At 53.1% G+C, this 20,996-nt stretch overlaps 2 protein-coding genes and 1 long non-coding RNA gene across 4 annotated transcripts; 2 read left to right on the plus strand and 1 right to left on the minus strand.

Annotated features, from left to right (window-relative positions):
* Positions 1-178: 178 nt before the first annotated feature.
* On the plus strand, positions 179-14,795 carry KIF17 (kinesin family member 17). Of its 2 annotated transcripts, XM_038159578.1 has the most exons (14): positions 179-618; positions 2,101-2,247; positions 2,600-2,701; positions 4,970-5,159; positions 6,409-6,861; positions 7,875-7,972; positions 8,568-8,715; positions 9,722-9,810; positions 9,938-10,062; positions 12,571-12,802; positions 13,583-13,841; positions 14,089-14,156; positions 14,243-14,351; positions 14,528-14,785. In XM_038159578.1, the coding sequence occupies exons 1-14, from the start codon at positions 388-390 to the stop codon at positions 14,665-14,667; spliced, it is 2,391 nt and encodes a 796-aa protein (XP_038015506.1). In that variant the 5' UTR covers positions 179-387; the 3' UTR covers positions 14,668-14,785. The 2 variants fall into 2 exon arrangements, with proteins under 2 accessions (XP_038015506.1, XP_038015504.1); XM_038159576.1 differs by having other exon boundaries at positions 14,089-14,351; positions 14,528-14,795.
* On the minus strand, positions 12,916-14,362 carry LOC119710488. Its single transcript, XR_005259561.1, has 3 exons — positions 14,237-14,362; positions 13,301-13,381; positions 12,916-13,090 (listed from the first exon to the last, which is right to left on the minus strand). It is a non-coding gene; the product is annotated as an uncharacterized LOC119710488 (long non-coding RNA).
* Positions 14,796-14,919: 124 nt separating the features above from the next.
* On the plus strand, positions 14,920-20,414 carry DDOST (dolichyl-diphosphooligosaccharide--protein glycosyltransferase non-catalytic subunit). Its single transcript, XM_038159579.1, has 11 exons — positions 14,920-15,103; positions 16,251-16,361; positions 16,595-16,681; positions 16,929-17,032; positions 17,798-17,892; positions 18,212-18,305; positions 18,715-18,863; positions 19,169-19,316; positions 19,423-19,543; positions 19,709-19,815; positions 19,904-20,414. The coding sequence occupies exons 1-11, from the start codon at positions 14,965-14,967 to the stop codon at positions 20,051-20,053; spliced, it is 1,305 nt and encodes a 434-aa protein (XP_038015507.1). The 5' UTR covers positions 14,920-14,964; the 3' UTR covers positions 20,054-20,414.
* Positions 20,415-20,996: the final 582 nt, after the last annotated feature.

Below are 20,996 nucleotides of genomic sequence, written 5' to 3' on the forward strand. Positions count from 1 at the left end.
GTGTGGGACTGACCCGACTGTGTGGGGCTGACCCGGTGTGTGGGGCTGACCCGAGTGTGTGGGGCTGACCCGGTGTGTGTGGGGCTGACCCGGTGTGTGTGGGGCTGACCCCGGTGTGTGTGGCTGACCCGGTGTGTGTGGGGCTGACCCCGGTGTGTGTGGGGCTGACCCGGTGTGTGGGGCTGACCCCGGTATGTGTGGGGCTGACCCGGTGTGTGTGAGGCTGACCCTGGTGTATGTGTCGCTGACCCCCCTGTGTGAGGCTGACCCCAGTGTGTGTCACTGACCCTGGTGTCTGTCGCTGACCCCAGTGTGTGGGTGACTGACCCCCGTGTCCATCACTGACCCCCGTGTCCGTCACTGACCCGCTGTGAGGTGGCTGGGGCGATGGCCGTGGAGGCGGTGAAGGTGGCCGTGCGCTGCCGGCCGCTGAGCGGGCGCGAGGTGGCCCTGGGGCACCGGGCCATTGTCGGCGTGGACAGCGCACGGGGCCGGTGCCTGGTGCGGAACCCCGCGGCCCCCACGGAGCCCCCCCGGCAGTTCTCCTTCGACGGGGCCTTCGGCGGGGAGCACAGCACCGAGCACATCTACAACGAGATCGCCTACCCGCTGGTGGAGGTCAGTGGGCAGCCAGGGCAGCCCACGCAGCCAGGGACGGTGGCAGTTTTGGGCACCACAATGGAAGAAGGAGTTCCAGGAGCGTTTGGAAAATACTCTCAGGCACAGGGTGGGATTGTTGGGGTGTCCGTGCAGGGCCAGGAGTTGGACTCTGATCCTTGTGGGTCTCTTGCAGCTGAGCATGTTTTGTGAACACATAGCTTGGGACAGGGGCTGAGGGGTTTTACACATGATCCCTAAGTGAAGCAGGATCCACTTGACCTTCCCCACGCTGGATGGTGTCCTTGCCCGTGGCAGAGTGGTGGAACAAGATGAACTTTAGGGTCCCTCCCAACACAAACCATTTGGGATTCCTGATCTATGGGCAGAAAGCCCTGTCCTCTGCTTCAAGAGGCTTAGCTACAAGCCAGCCTGGGCAGCAGAGGAGAGCAGACAGTGTCCCAGCAACAGTCTGAGAAATTGGGCAGAAACAAAACTTTGTTAGCAGCCAGCAGGGCACAAAGGAGAGAGTTACATTTAGTTGTTTTAGGTGGATGTTTATATCATAGAATCCCAGAATGGTTTAGGTGGGAAGGGACCTCATCCCATCCCACCCCCTGCCATGGCAGGGACACCTTCCACTGTCCCAGGCTGCTCCAAGCCCTGTCCAGCCTGGCCTTGGGCGCTGCCAGGGATCCAGGGCAGCCACAGCTGCTGTGGTATCAAACTGATGATTTTAGGGACATTTTTACTGTCAAGTGAGAAACCTTAGAGAAGATGGGGAACCTCAGCCTGGATTAGACTGGAAAAAGGATTGGGCATCCCTTTGTTTCCTTGTTAGCAGACCAGCACGGGAAGCAGCTGAGGTGAGAAATGAACCTGTTAAACAAAAAAAGACCAACCTCCCCCCAAAAAAGTTTTGTTAGAAGAAGTAACATGGACTAAATGGCTCATGATGGTTTCAAAGTGGAAGTTCCTAATCATGAGAACAAGCAGGGCTAGAAACAGTAGATATTAGAATAGTAGGTTATTTTTTTTCTTATTTAAACCTTAAGAAATCCAGTTATTTTTTTTCTTCCTATCACGCTTCTCTGAAACAGGGACAGGTGACAGTGAGCAGCTTGCCAAGCAAAAATTATTCAAAGCTAGAGACCATCCCCTTGTCCACCTCACAGCCAACTATTGTTCTAGTTGTCTCTTTGCATCTCATAAGATTTTTGTGCCCTATGGCAAAAATATTATAGTTTGCTAAGTGTTGGTGTTGTCAACTGCTTTTCAACACCTGCACTGCTTCAAGATTCCTTGTTTTGAGAGAAAAACATTGATTTATATGCTAATTTTGTAATTGCTATACTCTGGTGGCATGTGAAGATTAAGCAGCCATTTGATGTTTACTTCCAGCTCTTCCTTGAAAACATCTTTTGGGGGGTGGGAATGAATCTGGACAATGGGTTTCCAGTTAGGCTGTTGATGGCTGTTTCCTCTGCTTTCCCCCGTTTCCAGGGTGTCATGGAAGGCTACAATGGCACCATCTTTGCCTATGGCCAGACTGGCAGTGGGAAGTCCTTCACCATGCAGGGAGTTGCAGATTCTTCCTCACAGAAAGGGATCATTCCCAGGGCGTTTGAACACATCTTTGAGAGTGTGCAGGTGGGTGAGATCCTGGTGTAAGGTTTTGCTGAAAAGACTTTGGTGTCCTGTGCCAAGAAGTGAGTGCTGCTGGCATGAAGTGTGAATGGGGACAGGTTTGGGGGGCACTGCTCCTCGTCCTTAAGCTGAGGCCTGTGCACAGTCAGATGAATGCACCCTCGTGGCAGATGACACTGGGAGCTTGAGAAGGACCAGAAGTCCTGTGCAGTGTGTGTAGGGTGCTTCCACCCGGAGTGAGTGGCCAGGAGAGGCTGGAGGAGGTGCTGAAGGGTGGGGGGCACCCAGCTGTGGGAGGGGTCCCTGGGCTGCCTGCGCTGTGCAGCCTCACCCCCAATCCTCCCTGGCTCTGCAGTGTGCTGAGAACACCAAGTTCCTGCTGAGAGCCTCCTACCTGGAGATCTACAATGAGGACATACGAGACCTTCTAGGAGCTGACACCAAGCAGAAGCTGGAGGTGAGGCAGGCTCAATGTGTCTTAATTAAGTGCTTTAATTAGCTCAGTTGGGTGTTACCATGACTTACAGAAGTGCAACAGAGGTCTCTGTCGGAAGCTTGAGTGCAGAATATGAAGTTACATGAGGAATATGGAAGCTAAGAGGGACTTTAGTGAAACAGGATGCAGTCGGAGACATATCCTGTGTATCCCACATGATAGTGGTTGGTAGCTCAGCAGCAGCTCTGTGAAAATCCTTCACTGGACAAGGGTGGAATAAAGTGCTCACGGGGCAATTTCTTCCTCATCCTCTTCATCTCATGCTCGTCTCTATAGCAAGAGGATTCTGGGCCTTATAAATGTTTAATCTGATCTAGTGGAGCCACGGATGATCTCTTTATCTGCCTAAACACAAAAGGCTGATCCTTTTTGAGGGCACACAGCAGATATTACTCCCCATGGGAGCACATGTGACGTTTACAGGACCATAGGAGGATAAACTCTCCCAAAATCCTAACCAGGGGGCTGATCTTTATAAAATTTACCTCCTGTTGGCTTTGCAGAACCTTTTGTATGTATTTCTGGAGGGAGCTAGAAATCTCCTGTCCCAATTTTCTTCCTTGCAGGACTGCCCTGGTGTATAAAACCAAGGCAGTAGCACCTTGAACACTCCGGGATGGCAACAGACCCAAACTGCCTTACAGGGCAGGTATTTTAACAGGTTTCTGCCTTTAAGGCAGGCAAACTCGTCTCTGCTCCATGTTCCAAGCGTGCTTTGCCTGTCTCCTGCAGAGGGAGAGTGGGAGAAGGGGACTTCTTGCTGCAGTTTCCCTTCCTTTGTTCCCCATCGGCGGTGACACGGGTTTCCATGGCGACGCGGTTGGCGCTGGGCGGGCAGGAGCTGGGCAGAGCAGTTTCCAGGGTAACTCCGTCACGCTGCCTGTTGCTGCCTCCACCGAGTACTTGAGGGAGTGTGTCCTGCCGAAACAAATCCCAGGCTGCCCCACTGCACACCTCTGAGTCCCCCAGTTCCCCCAGAATCCCAGTTTCGTTCATTCCTTTGCCTTTCACCTCAGTGACCGCAGCCATGTCCTCGGTCAGGTGCTCCTCAGGGACTCTGCGACGCCCTCACACAGAGCCAGGCCAGTCCTGGGGTTCTCAGCAGCACAGACCAGTCACAGTGCATGAACACTGCCCGTGACTGTACCTGGATTTATCCCGGGCATCGTGGCTTTGGAACAAAGATAAATCCCACCCAGTTAAGTGTTCAGCCACTTTTGCTCTGTTCTGTGGGATTTTTTTAACAGCAAACGCCGCTTTACATCATTTCTTGTGAACATCACTGAGGTATCTGAGCCTCCTCTTTGGAAGTCACAGTGCCAAATGTGGTCTCTGTAGCTTCATCATGACAACCATATCTCGATATCCCAGCTGACATGATAAAGATAGTTTTGGTGATGAACTTAGCAGATGTGGGGTGTAACAGAGCTGTGGAAAATTAATTTAGCTCATTTAAAATTCCCAGTGTGGAGGGGGCTGGTGTAGGAGTGCAGGGATCGCTGGATTGTTTTGTATTTTTTATGTAGGTTTGATGGGTAACTCAAAATTTTGGATATTTCCATTGCTTATTAACATTCTGTATGAAACTTTTCATCTGTGCAATTGGTAATTGCTGAGAAGATGCTGTTGGGTATTTAATGCTCTGTCTCAGCCCAGAGTCCCAAATAGGACTTTTGTTCTTTTAAAAATTAATTAATCTGGAGAAAAATGGTGACAGTTCACCTCTGTGTGATGGGGTGGTACTTTGGGAATGTTATCAGTGAGCTCAAGCCACCCACTCAGAGCAGAGAGTTCAGCAAAGCACTGGGAACAATATCTGGGAATATTGTATCTGTGCTTTGGTATTAAAAAAAGCTTCCTATGGCTGAGGAGATCTTACAGCCTTTGCCATAATAGGTGAGATGTATTTTGATTCTTGTTTAAAATATATAGCTTAATAATAGAGAAGGTGGAGGGTGGATAGAAGCCGGGTTCCTCATGGCCTGGGGGATGCTTGAATCAATCAGCAACTTTTAGCTTGAATTCTCTGAGCCATGAAGGTGGTTCCCTCTTTTTCTGTGGTTTTATTCCTCCTTCAGAAATCAGGCTTTCTGGTGGCAGTCAGATGTGTTTTTCTCATACTGCAGTTTCATTTCACACAGCCCTCAAGGTTCTGGGCCATTCCCAGTGTAATTTTCCCTGGGTTCAGTGCCCCTTGTTGTGACCTGGCTTGCGTTGTGCTGTTGGCAGCTGAAGGAGCACCCGGAGCAGGGGGTGTACGTGCAGGGGCTGTCCCTGCACGCCGTGCACAGCGTGGCGCAGTGTGAGCAGCTGATGGACGCGGGCTGCAGGAACAGAGCAGTGGCCTTCACCCTCATGAACAAGGGCTCCTCCCGCTCCCACTCCATCTTCACTGTCTGCATGGAAATCTGCGCTCTCGGTGCGTACCTGGAGGCCCTGGCAGGGCACGGGGTCTGTGTGGCCACTCACCATCCTACAGCTACCCTTAGACCCCAAATGATGGTAGGTGCAGCAGGAAAATCCCCTTCCCTGGGAGGGTGGGCAGGCCCTGGCACAGGGTGCCCAGAGAAGCTTTGGCTGCCCCAGGATCCCTGGCAGTGCCCAAGGCCAGGCTGGAGAGGGCTTGAAGCTCCCTGGGATAGGGGAAGTGTCCCTACTGTGAAGTAGGACTCTGACTCCTTTCAAGGCCAGGATTTGTAGAAGTCTGCCTTGAAAAGGGTGGATTCAGTTAAAATCTCAGTGCTTTCTGTGCTTGGAGTGCTAAAGGAGCTCTTCCCTAGAATTTGGGTTGCAATCTCACGGAATATTTGGGATGTGGACATCCAAGAGTGTGGTCCAGTGCTTAGGAGAGCAGGAATGTGTGCCCAACTCTGCTGTGTATGAGGCTGGGAAGGTAAAGAGCCACTGAAAGTGCAGGGCTCCTAAAGGAACCAGATGGACTCTGTCTTCCTCACAGGGACCCTGTGCCATCACACTGTTCCAGCCTCAAATGCAGAGCAGGAAGCAGGTATTCCATGTGTAAGGTGTGTGTCCAGCCAGCTGGGCAGCCTCAGCTCAATCTGCTCCTGCCCTAAGGCGATGGGAATGGCACCAGCTCACTGGGTTTGACTCCTCACCAGGATCCATCTCCTCATCTGGGGGGTTTGGGCCATGGGCAGGGACACCTTCCACTATCCCAGGCTGCTCCAAGCCCCATCCAGCCTGGCCTTGGACACCTCCCAGGATCTAAGGGCAGCCACATCTTCTCTGGGCCAGGGCCTCCCCACTCTCAAAGGGAAGGATTTTTGTACACCTCATCAAAATTTCCCCTCATGAAACAAACTGAGGAGGAAAAAAGTTGTATAAACTCATGGTCTGATCATGTTACTTGTAGAGGACTTTGGCTGAAACTGTAAATACTGATGAAATATGTGGAGGGGGGTGTGTGTGTGTGTTCAGAGCTCACTGAGAGAGCAAGAACAGGCATGAATTTTTACTGTGGATCCTGTTGAGAAAAACACTGAACTGTGCAGTGTTTAGATTCAGTAGATATTTACTTATTTCAGGGAGTCAGGGCCCAAAGCAGAAAAAGAGCAGGGCTGGAACAGGACGTGGTGCCAAAACAGTCCTGGTTCTTGACTGTTGAGATGCTTCCTCCTAAGAGCTGACTGGGAATTGTTTCCATGCAGATGAGCGAGGGCAGGATCACCTCAGGGCTGCCAAACTCAACTTGGTGGATCTGGCAGGAAGTGAGAGACAGGCAAGGACTGGTGCCACAGGGGAGAGACTCAAAGAGGCCACCAAAATCAACCTTTCCCTGTCTGCCCTGGGCAATGTCATCTCGGCCCTGGTGGATGGCAGGTGCAGACACATTCCCTACCGAGACTCCAAGCTGACCAGGCTGCTCCAGGACTCCCTGGGGGGGAACACCCGGACCCTGATGGTGGCGTGCGTGTCCCCAGCTGATGACAGCTATGAGGAAAGCCTCAGCACCTTGCGCTACGCCAGTCGAGCCAGGAACATCAGGAACAAGCCCTGCATCAACGAGGACCCCAAGGACACCCTGCTGAGGGAGTACCAGGAGGAGATTAAGAAGCTGAAGGCCATTCTGGCTGAACAGATTGGCACAAGTGACTTGTCAGGTAGGAGAGCCTTTACTGGCTGCAGAGTTTGCAAAAAAGGGAGTTTTACACATAAAAAGTTGGCTGAATTTTACCTCAACCTTTTCTTTACCTATTGGAGAAAGAGTCCTTCATTCTGGCTACAGACTTTTCCTTCACTGCTGCCAAACTGACCTCATTCTACTGAGATGACAAAGACCATCCCAATAATCCAGTGTTTTCAATAGTGGCAAATTCTGTTAGAAAAGGCTGACATGATTCAAATCCTTGGTTATTTTTGGTGATTGTGGCTAGAATTTGATCAGTTGCAGAAGAGAGGTTTCAGCTGGAAGAACAAAAATGAGCTGCAAAAGAATACTGTAAAATTCTTTTTTGAATATATGCATGTTTTCAAAGTAAGCATTCAGCCCCTTTTCTCCTCCAATGTATAGTTTTGACACTACAAGAGAAGTTTTGCCCTCCTTATGGCAGTGCCTGAGGACTCAGCCCAGCCTCAGCACACTTGCTCTGTCCTCTGGAGCAGGAATAGGAAATGTAAGAGCAAATGTAGGGAAGAGCAGTCTTTAGGGAGCTGATCACCTTTGGAGCATTAGCCCCTAAAAAAGGGCAATTTTCAGCAGGGGAATAAGGCTGCAGGATGACTTTTCTCCCCTTTCTGCCCCCTTTCAGAAACAGCTGTGAACAGAGAAGGTAATTTCCTTGCACTTTTCATCTTCCCGGTGTCTTTTATCTCCCAAATCTGTAGCATAGCCCTGAAAACAAGTCCTGTTTTTCTTTGAAAGGGATACTTGTATGCATAAATACTTTACAAGTACATTCACTTCCATATTTCCCTGGAGCTGGAACCTCTCCCTCTCTCCCCACACCCCTGGAGCCCTGGGCCGGCGGTGTTTTGGCAGCGAGCGCCGTTTGAAGGAGCACAGGGTTGCCATGTTCTTTCCTGGCACCCAGCTTCTTTGTTCTCTTTCCAGGAATTCTGTAGACAATCCCACCCAGTGACTGTGAGTGATTTTTATTTCTACTTTGCTTTGTAGGGCTTCTACCTGCTGAGGCTGCTCACCTGGGAGCAAATCCAGCTCCCTGCCTCCAACCCCAGGCGGATCTGGAAGCAGAGAAGCAGCTGATCAGAGAAGTAAGTTGGGAAGAGCGGCTAACTTTTTTCATAGTAATCATTACAAATATGGTTCAGCCTTTCCAGAACACTTCTCTTTTTCTATTTTTCTCTATTTTGTAATCCTTGGACTTCTCCTATGAACAGACCATGTGTTATGGAGGCCATGTGCCTTATTATAACCCACCTCTTGTTTCCACTTCTCTGCGGATGGATTGGAATGGATTCTCAGGAAGAATTTTTGGAGGAAGTACATGTGAAATTGTCAGAAAAGAGAGGAATGGAGTTGAGGAAGGCAGTAGTCAAAGGTGTTAGGAAGAGTACAGAGATGAGGGCAAAGAGGAATACAGAGCCAGGAGGAGCCAGAGGGGAAAAAAACTCTCTCCTTGCTCTGTAGAAAGTTCATTCCAGGGCACCACAACCAGCCAAGGCAGCCATTTTTAGGGCTGAACAGTCACTTTCATGAACAACAATCACTCCTGTGTCAACTTAAGTCACAGAAAAAGTCAGTGAATACTGGTGGTGGAGTTGTATTGGGATGGGCATAAGGTGTGACCTGGAATGGACCTGGATGTGACCTTGGGAACAGTCACGGGGCTGTTGCTGTGCCTTGCAGGAGTTCCAGGAGAGGCTGGCCCAGCTCCAGGCCAGCTACCAAGCGGAGCAGGCGTCCCGCGCCCGCCTGGAGAAGGACATCAGCAGCCTGAGGGATGACTTTGATCTCAAGGTGTCTGTTCTCCAGGATCTCCTCAGGAAGGAAGCAGGTGTGGAGGAGGCGGGTGGAGGCTGTGCAGCCCAGCCCAGGTTCCCTCAGGAGCAGGGACCTTTTTTGCACTCACATCTGTGGCAGCCACTGCAACCTTTAAAAGTGCTGCCACTGCAGCAAGAGCTGCCTGGCTGCAGCAATCCCTGCTCTCAACCCACGCTCATCCACAGCAGGAGCAGGGACTCTGCCTCTCTCTGATTTATGACTCTCTCTGGATTTATGATTTAAGTCCCAGCTTTGTCCTCTTCCCTATTTCCCTGACTTCTTTCCCTGTCAGGACCAGCCTGACCCTGACCCAACCCTGTAAGCCTTGAGGCAATGAAAAGCCTCATTTTTGAGTAAAATGCCTGCTTTTTGCCCACATAGCAGAGTTCCCCTGACTGAGGGCAGCGTGTCTCTGGAGCACAGGTCACTGCTGGACTCTCATTCCCAAGGCCGGGGTGGCTGCCGCAGTCTCTTCCTCCGTATGCAAATGTGCTGCAGCACTTGCTCTCCCGGTGGATTATCCACACCATCGCTCACTGCAAGGCAGATATTCCTCTCACATCCTAGAAATTGCCTCCTCTCCCTCTCCATTACTGCTTTTCATGGACACCTGCAGTGCCTCAGAGCATGGTTTGCAATGTGCTCATACAGCGCTTATCACTCACTAGTAATTCTTGAACCTGTATTCTTCATTTTTGGTGCTATCACTTTTTGAGGTGAAGGTTGAGAGGTTCTTTATTTCTTCCCCCTCTCATTACAAATGTGCCCCCCCAGCCTCTGAAATGGATTATTTTTGGCCCAGGCTCTCCCAGCCCTGTACAATCTGCATTCCTTTCCCGATACACCCTCTCAGTGTTTCATGGTTTTTACTGACCAGCAGAAGTAGGTGAATGACAGCCCTCTTCCTTTCAGACACATCATTCCTAGCTTTGGGGGAAGGCTCTGGGAGATGGTTTCACAGATTTATGTCTAGTTTTGCACAGTTCATTACCAACATTGTGGGCATTTCCTCTTTTCAGCTGACACACGGACTAGAAAAATCTCTGACCACACACCTTCATATGAAGACGCTGTTGCTGCAGCCCATGAAGAGCCAACATCAGCCCAGGTACCCTCCAGGCTCCTTCTCCCCTCAGGATGAATAACCCTGAGTGGGTAACGTTGTGCTTCAACTCCCCCAGGACTCTCAGTGCATCTTTCCAGAGTTACAGCCTTTGTCTTCCTCTTGTCACCAGGACCCAGCAGCACCTGGGACTGTCACAGACACCAGTGGGGTGAGCAGGGGCAGTGCTGGAGCAGTGGGAGCTGTCACTGCCCCGGGGATTTCCCTGCCTGCAGACCAGCAGCTGGTGCTCACCAGGTCAGTGACATCCCTGCTCGTGCCATCTGTTCCTTGGGCAGCACCCTCAGGCAGCAGCAGGTGCCTTCTGCCATGACACCCCAGCTGCTGAGCTCCTGCTGTCAGTGCAGCCCCAAACCAGGCACGTGTGAGTTAAAATTATGGACTGGTTTGGGTGGGAGGAACCTTAAAGCTCATTGCATTCCACCCCTGCCAGGGCAGGGACACCTTCCACTGTCCCAGGCTGCTCCAGGCCCCAGTGTCCAGCCTGGCTTGGGCTCTCCCAGGGATCCAGGGGCAGCCACAGCTGCTCTGGGCACCCTGTGCCAGGGCCTGCCCACCCTGCCAGGGAAGGATTCCATTCCAATACTCCATCTATCCCTTCCTCTGGCAGTGGGAAGCCATTCTCCCTTGTCCTGGCACTCCAGCCTCTTGTCCAAAGTCCCTCTCCAGCTTTCTTGGAGCCCCTTTAGGCACCAGGAGAGGCTCTAAGGTCTGCCTGGAGCCTTCTCGCCTCCAGGCTGTTTTTACCCCAAAACTAACTTTGCCCTGTTTGGGTGGATGAAGAGCTGTTCCCTGCGGTGCTCAGAGGCCGAGTGCCAGAAATATGAGAGGAAAATGGAGATGTTCAAGTCAGCAAATGTGGATGCCAAAAAGTGTGTGTTCCTGGTAACAAATCCTGCCTGGAGCTGCAGGCAGGGGAGCCTTAAGTGCCCACACAGGTTATGGAGATGCCTCCTTTTCCTCTTGAAAGAGGACCTTGAAGGGCCCTTGGAGCCCTCTCATGTCTTACAGGTAAGGCAGCAGCTGTCCTGTGGCTCATGGATGGACTCTTCCCATCACTGAGGCCACTTTTGCCTCCAGCTCAAGCATCTCACAGTGTTTGCAGCACATCATCCACAACTCACAGCAAAATTTCCCAATAATCCTATTTCAGGGGCACTGTCAGGGCCCTGCCAGGGCTGGGATATGAGGATACAGGCTTGGACTTGTGCTCAGCCCAAATCAAAATCAACCTGGCTCAAGGTTTTCTCTGTGTGAGAGCTGTCCTGAGAGAATTCCCTCAGCCAGAGTCCACCACCACATACTGAAGCAGCATGGAGGCTTGGGCTGCTCCACAAATACATGATTGAAGCAAATTCTCCTGATTTTTCACCTACTCCATTGTGTGGAACTATATACAATTAGAAAAGCTCAAGCCAAGATACGCTGTGACAGTCTGATTCTGAACGGTTCTGTGGGTTTTAACCAGTCCTTCTGTGGGTTTTAACCAGTCTTTCAGCTTTCCTGTGGTGTCTGCTCACTCTGTTGGGTCTCTCCTGGCTCAAAAAGGAGCTGCTATGAAATGCAGAACAGCAGTGTCTGTAATTTGTGAGCTATTCTGTCTGTTAAGGGAGAGATCTCCAAAGAAACCCTCCATTTGGATTTGATATCAAATGTCAGTGGTCCTATTGCAAGAAGGAATCCTATTCCTTTTGTGGCAAACGAGGCAAAATGCCCTTCTAATCACATTGTTAAATGCAAGTTCTGTGCAGATTGGGCAGGAGGGTTTGGTTCCACAGGTGTGGGGATTTCAAAGCCACCTGCTCAGGCTTTGCACGTCAGGCAGCTCAGCAGAGCGAGGGCTGAAGCCTTGGATTCAGTGTGTGTTAAGCAAAGGAAAGGGAAGGTCGCCTGGCAGCAGCAGTGCCGCAGAATAGCAGGTCACTTCTGGGGGACAATGAGCCATTCCACAGGGTTTGGAGATAATTAGGAGGCTGTTATCAGTAAAGGGGTTATCAGCCAATTTGAGACAGTGCTGGCCAACGTGAGCTAGACAAAGGAATGACTCTGGAGCATGGCTTTATTTCCATGCCAGAGCATGATTTCACAGCCTGTGCCAGTGCTGTATTAACAATGCTGAAGTGACACAAATCATGGCTGATACTGCCCCAAAATGGAAACCATGCTGTGGCTTTCAGATCAACACTCCCACATCCACCAGTTAAAATAATTCTCTGTGTGATTTTGGCACCTTTTGTGCATCCTTGAAAAAAAATATTCAATGTTTATTTAAATAAGAATTTAAATATAAAGTACACAAAACAAGGGTTTTAAAGATAATTTTGTGAGCTTAGATAAGGATTTCTGGACATCCTTGTTGACTGAGGTGCTTGGAGTAGCACATGCTTTGCCTTGGTGGAGTATTTTGCCCAGAGGAGCTGTGGCTGCCCCACGATTCCTGGAAGTGTCCAAGGCCACTTTGGACAGGGTTGGAGCAACCTGGGAGAGCGGGAGGTGGCCCTGCCCTTGGCAGGGGGTGCAGTGAGATGGCCTTTAAGGTCCTTCCCAGCCCAAACCACTCTGGGATTCTGGGATTCCTTTTATGACAGAAAGTGTTAATAATAAGTAGAATCTGCTATGATTACTCAGGGCAGAAAATTTTATCATAATTCCCAATTTTCTGTCTTCCCAAATGTCACCCGTGGAAGGACGTGCCTCCTCCACGCTTGTGAAGCTGGTTCTTGAGCTCAGTGTTCCCCTCTGCAGGCTGCAGGTGCTGCAGCAGCAGGTGGTCGGGGGGGAGCAGGCTCAGAACCAGGAGCTGAAGGAAAAGCACAAACGCCGGAAGAAGCACGCGGACGAGCGGAGGCTGCAGCTGCTGGCTGCCCTGCGGGAATCCAGCGAGGACAGCAGCGAGCAGGCTCTCCTCAACGTCTACGACTCCATCCAGGAGGAGGTGCGAGCCAAGAGCAAGGCGCTGGAGAAGGTGCAGGAGAAGGTGAGGGAGCAGCTCCTTCCTCCACGCCCTCATTTTTTGTGTTACAGGGCTGTGGGTTTGGAGAATGACTCTGGCTGTATCAGTATTTCATACACCACACTGTGTGTGTGAGCTTTTAGGAAATCTCTCGGGTGGGGGATTAAGCTTTCGAAGCCCAAACCCCTCCAGTTGTAAAGACTCGGTGCGTGACACTTGGCGGGAGGAGCACGCGTCGGGATGGGAGGGGATGCGACTCCCTCTGCCGACCTGCAGATCCGCTGCAGCTGCTGCCAGCTCTGAGCGCACTCTCTGGGCAAGAAACAAAACAGAAAATAATGCTCTTAAATTTTACATTTAAAATCTTGATTTCAAAACACTTGAAAATCAGTTTTGCTCTGATATTTTGGGGTAGAATCAGAGGGTCTGCAAAAAAATTGACATTTGTGTGTACAGTCCTAGACCTGCACATGAAGGACTTGTTTTATTTGGGTATTTTAGGTTATCAAAGAAATATTGCACCTTTTTAACCAAAGTTAGGAAATTCCAGGAGTTCTAAGACCACATCACTAAGATTTGCTTCAGGTTCATTTAAAAATCATCCTGTGGAGAAACATGAGAAGACTTTCTTTAAAACAGACATGAAATAATCTCTCCCCACAAATCTAATCCTAATTTGTACCCAAATTAGAAAACTTTCCAAATATTGAAGCTTTCCTGAGTGTCTTTCTCTGCCTGGCAAATTCCTGCACTCACAGTATCCATTGGTCTCTCTGCCCTGTAACCCTGGTGTTTTGTGTCCAGCTCCGGGCTACCGAGATGGAGATCAAAGACTTGCAGCTGGAGTTTGGGCTGGAGAAGATGGATTACCTGAGCACCATCCGGCGCCAGGAGCGAGAGCTGCTGCTCTGCCAGCAGCTGCTGGATCGGGTGCAGTCCCTCGTGCGGCGCGACTGCAACTACAGCAACCTGGAGAGGATCCGCCGTGAGTCCGTGTGGGACGAGGAGAGCGGCTGCTGGAAAATTCCAGAGCCTGTCATTCAAAGGACCCACCTGCCCGCAGGTGAGGGGACAGCGCCCGGGGAGAGGAGGGCGCTGTGGGGGACAGGGAGGTGACCATGGCTCTGCTGGGCAGGCCATGCTTGGGCTGCGTGCACTCCTAACATCTCCCACACATGGTTTGTGTGGAAAGCGTGAGTAACAAAGGTGGCTCGTGGTGCGGATTGCTCTGGAATCTGAGCAGTGCCGGGATCAGGGAGTGCAGCCAGCAGGGTGGTGACTGTTCTACACACAACCATCTCTTCCCACAGCGGTTCCAGCCCTACCACAGCCCAAACCTGGCCGGACAAGCCCCTCGAATGAGAGCAGGGATCCAGCGGTACGGCCCATTCCTCCTCCATTCCTATCCCATTTTACCAATTTTGCCTTATTGCTGGCGCTGCTGACAGCGTTTGCCACCTGCAGCCCGAGGAAGACCACTACAGGCTGGTGCTGGACAGGAGCGACAGCGAGACCATTGCCAGCAACTACTTCCGATCGCGGCGAGCCAGCCAGATCCTTCAGCTGGACCAAGGTAATCTCCTTTTCCCAGATATCGCCGGCACTCTTCATTTTCCTCTTTTTCCTTGAGAAATCACCCAGGATCAATTCTGCCTCAACCCCTTGACGTCTCAGGGGTTTCTCGCAGGACGCAGCCGCATTTTGGGGTCCTGCACTGACCCCCCACACCCCCTTCCTCTCCTCTTGCAGCTCCCGAGGGCTCCGAGGGGGCAGCGGGCAGCACCGTGCCCCAGGCCCGGCCCTTCCGCCTGCAGTCCCTGGCCCTGGCGCCCAGCGCCGACACCAAGCGCAGGAAGAGCAACGCCAGCTCCAGCGCCCGCCGCTTCTGACCCGCCGCGGGCGTGGGCGGCCCGGGCCGCCGCCGCGCAGGAGGGAGGGGACGGCGGCGGGGCCCCCCCTTGTCCGCGGCGACGGCGGCCGCGCTGAGTCGCGATAGCGCTGTCGCGACAGCGGCCGCGACGGGGCGCGACGGCGCTTGCGCTGCGTCCCCGCGTCGCGGATCTGTCTGTCGCTGATTGGCTGGAGGCCTCTCGGCGCTGGCGCTGATTGGCTGGAGGCCGCTCGGCACTGGCGCTGATTGGCTGGAGGCCGCCCGCCTCTGGGGTAGTCCGGCGACCGGGAGCAAGATGGCGGCGGCCGCTGTGGCTGTGTGTGGGCTCCTGGCCGTGCTGGCGGCGGGCGCTGAGGGCGGGCCCCGCACGCTGGTGCTGCTGGAGAACGGGAACCTGCGCGACACGCACTCGATGTTCTTCCGGAGCCTCGCGGGTACCGAGCGGGCCGCGGCGGGATCTCAGAAGGGGTTGAATGGGGCGGGGGGAGCGGGATTGGGGACCCACAGTCAGGATGGGAGAGGAGGTTGGGGTTACCGGAGGGAAAAGGGGATCTTTGGGGTCTTCGGGTCAGGCCGAAGGAGGAGATTGGAGTCCCCTGGCTGGGCTGAGCGCGCAGCCACGGGTCCTTTGCTGGAAGGGGCTGTGTCCTGTCGTCAGGATGGGAGAGAGATGAGGGTCCCCTAGGGCAGAGGAGGGTGTTGGGGTTCACTGTTCAGGATGAGGGAGGAGATTTGGGATGCTGCACCGGGCAAATTGGAGTTTCCAGGCGGAAAAGGGGGGTGTTTGGGGTTCCCATGTCAGAGTGGAGGAGGAGATTGGGGTCCCCTGAGGGAAAATGGGGGTTTGAGGTCTCCTGGTCAGTCTGTGGGAGGTGATGGGGACGCTGTGCCTGGATGAGAGGAGATTGTGTTCCTTATGTCAGAATGGGGGAGGAGATTGGGATCCCCTGGTCAGGCAGAAGAGGAGACTGGTGTTGCCGGGGAGAGGGGGTTGTTTGGCTTCCCCTGGTCAGAATGAAGAAGATGTGTGATGTGTGTCCCCATGTCAGGCTGAAGGAAGAGATTGCGAGGGGTTGGAGTTGGATTTGGATTGTTGGAGTTCCCTGGCAGGCTGAGTGAGAAGAAGGAGACCCCAAGCCAAGAGAGGACATTGGGGCTCCCTGATATAGGGGGAGGTGTCGGGGGTCCCTGGCCAGGCAGAGGGAGAGGATTGGGAACCCTGTGCCAGTCTGAGGGAGGAGATTTGGGTTCCCTGGAGGAGGGGGGATGAGTGCTTGGGATCTTCTGGTCAGAGTGAGGCAGGAGATGGGGGTTGTTTTCCCAGTTGAGCCTGTGTTTGGATCCCCTGCAGCATCAGTCCCTGTTTGATGGGTGACAGCGAGGCATCCTTTGACATCAGGGCTCTTCAGGGGATCCACTCCTTGGGTTTATTTGGGAACTCTCAGGTGCTGCTCTTAAAAAGCAGTTTTTCCAAACTGCTCCTTCACTGGGGAAATCAGCCTCTGGCTCCTGCTGCAGTTTTGCTGCTCCTTTGTGGTTTCATGGCATGCAGAAGTTGTCCCTTTTGTGTCCTGGCTGCAGACAGGGGCTTCGACCTCACCTTCCGGACAGCGGATGACGCCGGCCTGTCCCTGATAAAGTACGGGGAGTTCCTGTACGACAACCTCATCATCTTCTCCCCATCCATAGAAGGTAAATGCAGAGGGGAAGCCTCTGGAGCTTGATGACACCTTTGGAAGGGGATTTCCAGCTGTTCTGTGAATTTTAGTTAAGTCCCACGCTTTGGATGTACTCAGTAGCAAACTGCAGCTCTGTCCAAGCCTTTACTGGTGGTTCTTCCATTGATTCGGTGATTTGCCCTGGTTTAATTCTGCCGGGGGGTTATTTGTGAGCTCCAGCCATGAATTCCTGCTGTTTGCTTTCAGACTTTGGTGGGAACATCAATGTGGAGACCATCACCGCGTTCATCGACGGCGGCGGCAGCGTCCTCGTCGCTGCCAGCTCAGACATTGGTGAGTGCAGGTGTTCCTCCAGAGAATTAATTCACTGCAGCAAAGCCAGCTGCTCCTTGTCACCTCAGGGCTTGCTCGGGGAGGAAATGGGTGATTCATGCCTCTAGTAACATGTTCAGTGGGAATTCAGTGGGGAGGTCACGTTGTTCCCTGGGGTTTGGCTCATAGAGCGTTGAACACACGACTCCCAGCTGGATTTACTGATGAGTTCCTGTGTGGAGTGACAGAGGATCCGTTGTCCCCGCAGGTGACCCCCTGCGAGAGCTGGGCAGCGAGTGTGGCATCGAGTTCGATGAGGAGAGGACAGCGGTCATTGACCACCACAACTACGACATCTCCGACCCCGGCCAGGTACGGGCCTTGCCTGCTCCTTCTGCCTGCTTGGCTGGGTGCAGAGCTCGAGGGGTGGATCCTCTGTCCTCGTGCTCCTGGTTTTTCCTTTATCCCTTCTCTCCCCTGCTCCTCCCAGGAAAGTGGGAAATAATCCCTGTTGCAGCATTCAGTTCTGCTGCTGTCAGGCTGCCTCAGGCTCAGGTTTCCGATGGTCACCGTGTGCAGGCGGTGGGGCTGTGATTAATGCTGGTTCTGGGTCCCTCTGAAGCTTGGGGGGAGAATTCCACCTGAGGGTGAAGCGTGTCAGACACCGGGTGCAGCACTGCAGGTGTGGGAAGGGAGAATTTCAGTCCCAGATTTTCAGATCAGTACAGAAACACACAAACGTTTCTACAATTTTGTCTGCCTGGTGTAATCCAGCATTTTAAAATCAAAACATATCAAAGTCTGAGCTAAATATACTCTGGTAATTTTTGTGTAAGGTAAACTGTTGAAGCAGTACGTACGTGCATGTTGTCCTGGTTTGAGGATGAAGGTTGCTAAATGCAGGGAAATAAAACACTGTAGGTGTTGCTGTCTTTATCAAGTGGCAGTTTGCATTTCCTTGAAGATCAATATTAACCTAATTTCATCATAAACACAAAAATGCTGTTGTTTTGCTTTTTAATTGAACTACAGCGTTCACCAACAGTTGTAATTGTCTGTAAAATAAACTTTTAACTGAGAAGCTGTTGTTTGTCATTAGACCCGACTCACCTCCCACGGATCTCTCTGTTTCCACAGCACACGCTGATTGTGGCTGACACTGAGAACCTCCTGAAGGCCCCCACCATTGTGGGGAAGGCAGCACTGAACCCCATCCTGTTCCGAGGAGTTGGGTGAGCAGCAGGGTGAGGTGGGGGAGAGCAGTTGAACCTGTGGTGTGGCTGCGAGGTGAGCGTGGGGTCAGCCCCTGGGGCTCTTAACGTGAGCTTAACAAATCTCTCTTGATTTCAAAGAGAAGTAGAAGGAAATCCTCCAAAGTAGTTTAGTTGTTGACTTAGCAATGGTTCCTAACAAAATAGTGGAAGAAATATTTAGTTTCTGAGTAGGTGGAGGGGTGAGAAGGTCCATGGGGTTGAGCAGATGGCCCCATGTTCCTCTGGGTGTGGGGACCCTGCGGGTGTTCGTGCTGCTCACTGTGGCTTTCCCTGCAAGGATGGTGGCTGATCCCGACAACCCGCTGGTGCTGGATATCCTGACTGGTTCTTCCACTTCCTACTCCTTCTTCCCAGATAAGCCCATCACTCAGGTACGCTCCCTTCCTTTCTCTCCTGTTTTGAGCTGTGCTTCTGCAATTCAGTCCCTCTAACTTCAGCTGCTTGGGAAAATCTGGAGTGTTTGCCCTCCTGATTGATTTTGAGAGGATTGGGCTGTTGGCTGCTTCCTGCCGTTGCCTTCCTCTCTGCTTTCTGAGGAGGCGTTCAGCATGAGGGACACGTGTCCTCCATGCTCTGGAGGAGAGGCCAGCCTAGATCAAAGCATCTCTCCCATCCCGTCCCACCTGGAGTGGTATCAGAATCCTGTTCCTGGCTTTTTCTGAGCTTCGTGGTTACTCCTTAATTGCAGCTGGCGCTACTCCAGCCAGCCTGTCCCACCCCACAGCAAGCTGCTGTTGGTGGCTCCCCAGCGGGCTCAGCCGTGTCCCGTTTGCTCCGCAGTACCCGCACGCCGTGGGGAAGAACACGCTGCTGATCGCGGGGCTGCAGGCGCGCAACAACGCCCGCGTCGTCTTCAGCGGCTCCCTCGACTTCTTCAGCGACGCCTTCTTCAATTCCGCCGTGCAGAAAGCGACTCCCGGCTCCAAGAGGTGCGTTGGCTTCCCTGGCTGAGGAGCGTTTGGGGAGCCCTTTGAGGACAGAACTCCTGGGAAACAGGCAACAAATGTTTATGTTTTGGGGAGGAGCGGAAAGCTTGAATTGAATTGGGGTGACGCATCCTTTACCGTGGCGGAACAAAGCGCTTTGGAAAGCAGCTCCTTCCTTTAACCTCAGCTCAGTTTGTGTTGCTTTCACCTTTAACCTTAGCTCAGTTTGTGTTGCTTTCACCTCTGTTTGGTTTGGGTTTGGGCCATGGGGTATTTTCTCAGCTGTCTCAGCCTCCCTTGTTGCACAGGTACTCCCAGACAGGTAACTACGAGCTGGCCGTGGCCCTGTCCCGCTGGGTGTTCAAGGAGGAGGGCGTTCTGCGCGTGGGCGCCGTGTCCCACCACCGCGTCGGGGAGCTGGCGCCGCCCAACGCCTACACCGTCACCGACCTCGTGGTGAGGCTGCGGCCGGGCGGGGCGGGGCCCGCGGGAGGAGTTGGGCAGCGCTGGGGCTCGGAGTGGCCGCGCTGGTTTTCAGGCGTGGCGGGTCGATCTGTCCCAGGAGTACAGCATCGTGATCGAGAAGCTCGCTGACGGCAAGTGGGTGCCCTTCGACGGGGACGACATCCAGCTGGAGTTCGTGCGCATCGACCCCTTCGTGCGCACCTTCCTCAAGAGGAACGGTAGGTCCCTGTCTGGAGGAGAGGAAGCTTCCCCTCTAGAGGAACAGCAGGTCCCCCTCAAGAGGAACAGGGTGTCCCCGTCTCTGCCCTGACCCCACACTGGGGGTGTTTTCACCTTCCACAGCTTCCCGTGTCCCCTCAGTGTCACCCCTGTCTCCCCCTCAGGTGGCAAATACAGCGTGCAGTTCAAGCTGCCGGACGTCTACGGCGTGTTCCAGTTCAAAGTGGATTACAACCGGCTGGGATACACCCACCTCTACTCCTCCACACAGGTGAGCGTGGGGGAGCGAATCCCCCCTGTCCCGGCAGGAAAGGCTGCCCCGGGCCGCTGGACTGCAAGGGCTGCTCTGTCCCTGCCAGGTGTCCGTGCGTCCCCTCCAGCACACGCAGTACGAGCGCTTCATCCCCTCGGCGTATCCCTACTACGCTGGCGCCTTCTCCATGATGGTCGGCCTCTTCATGTTCAGCATTGTCTTCCTGCACATGAAGGAGAAGGAGAAATCCGACTGAGCTCCCCGTGGGAGCCTCTTCCCGGTGCCAGGAGGGCCGGGCAGTGTCAGAGCCTCCCGTGTATCCGTGCCGGGACTGGTAGGAGCCCGATGCACTGTGGGGCTGTGTTTGCTCTTGTTTATTTTTACACCTGGGGGGTTATTGAGAATGACAATTAAATTTTGGGGGGCAAATCTGTTACCAAAGTCTCTGGAAAGCTGGGACCAGGATGCTTCCAGTTTTTACTGATGAGTCGCGATGTTTGCTCACTCCACTGTTGGAATGATTGGGGTTGGGGTTGGGCTGGAATGATTGGGGTTGGGCTGGAATGATTTGGATTTCAGATTAACTCCCAGTTCAAAATAAAGTCTCGTTCCTCTCACCGTGGGTGGGAGTGAGGTGAGTTCGTGGCCTGGGGCATTCGGATGCAATCCCAGAACTGGGGGCTGTGTCCCCACCTTGCCTGCTCCGGGCGTTCCCCAGGCTGGGACAGGAGGGAGCAGTCGGGTGGTGCTGAGGCTGGAGAGTGCTGAGAGGCAGAAGGGGCAGTCTGGGGCACACAGGGGGACTTGGGACACCCTAAAAACACAACAAAGGGTCTGGGGTGTCACCAAAGGCACATGGAGGACAGGGCATGTCAAAACCCCCTCTGTGCCCCATACTGCAAACAGGTGAGTTGAGGGACACACCAAAGGCTCAGCAAGGGCCAGGCATTGCCCCCGAATGCACACTGAGGGGTCTAGGGGGAAATAAAACAGCTGGAAGATGTGATCCCAAAAAAACTGGAGTGCAGTGGAGGAGCTGCAGGGGGGCAGAGGTGTGAGAGGGAGTGAGTGGCTCTTGGGCTGTTTTGGGATGGAAGGTGGGAAATGACAGTGGGAGTGATGGGGTCAGAGGAACCAGTGAATGAGAGGATGAAGGTGACGGGGCCTTGGGGGCAGCGGGTGGGCACAGGGACCTGTGG

Source organism: Motacilla alba, chromosome 21 (assembly GCF_015832195.1).
Source record: "Motacilla alba alba isolate MOTALB_02 chromosome 21, Motacilla_alba_V1.0_pri, whole genome shotgun sequence".
Taxonomy (NCBI): domain Eukaryota; kingdom Metazoa; phylum Chordata; class Aves; order Passeriformes; family Motacillidae; genus Motacilla; species Motacilla alba.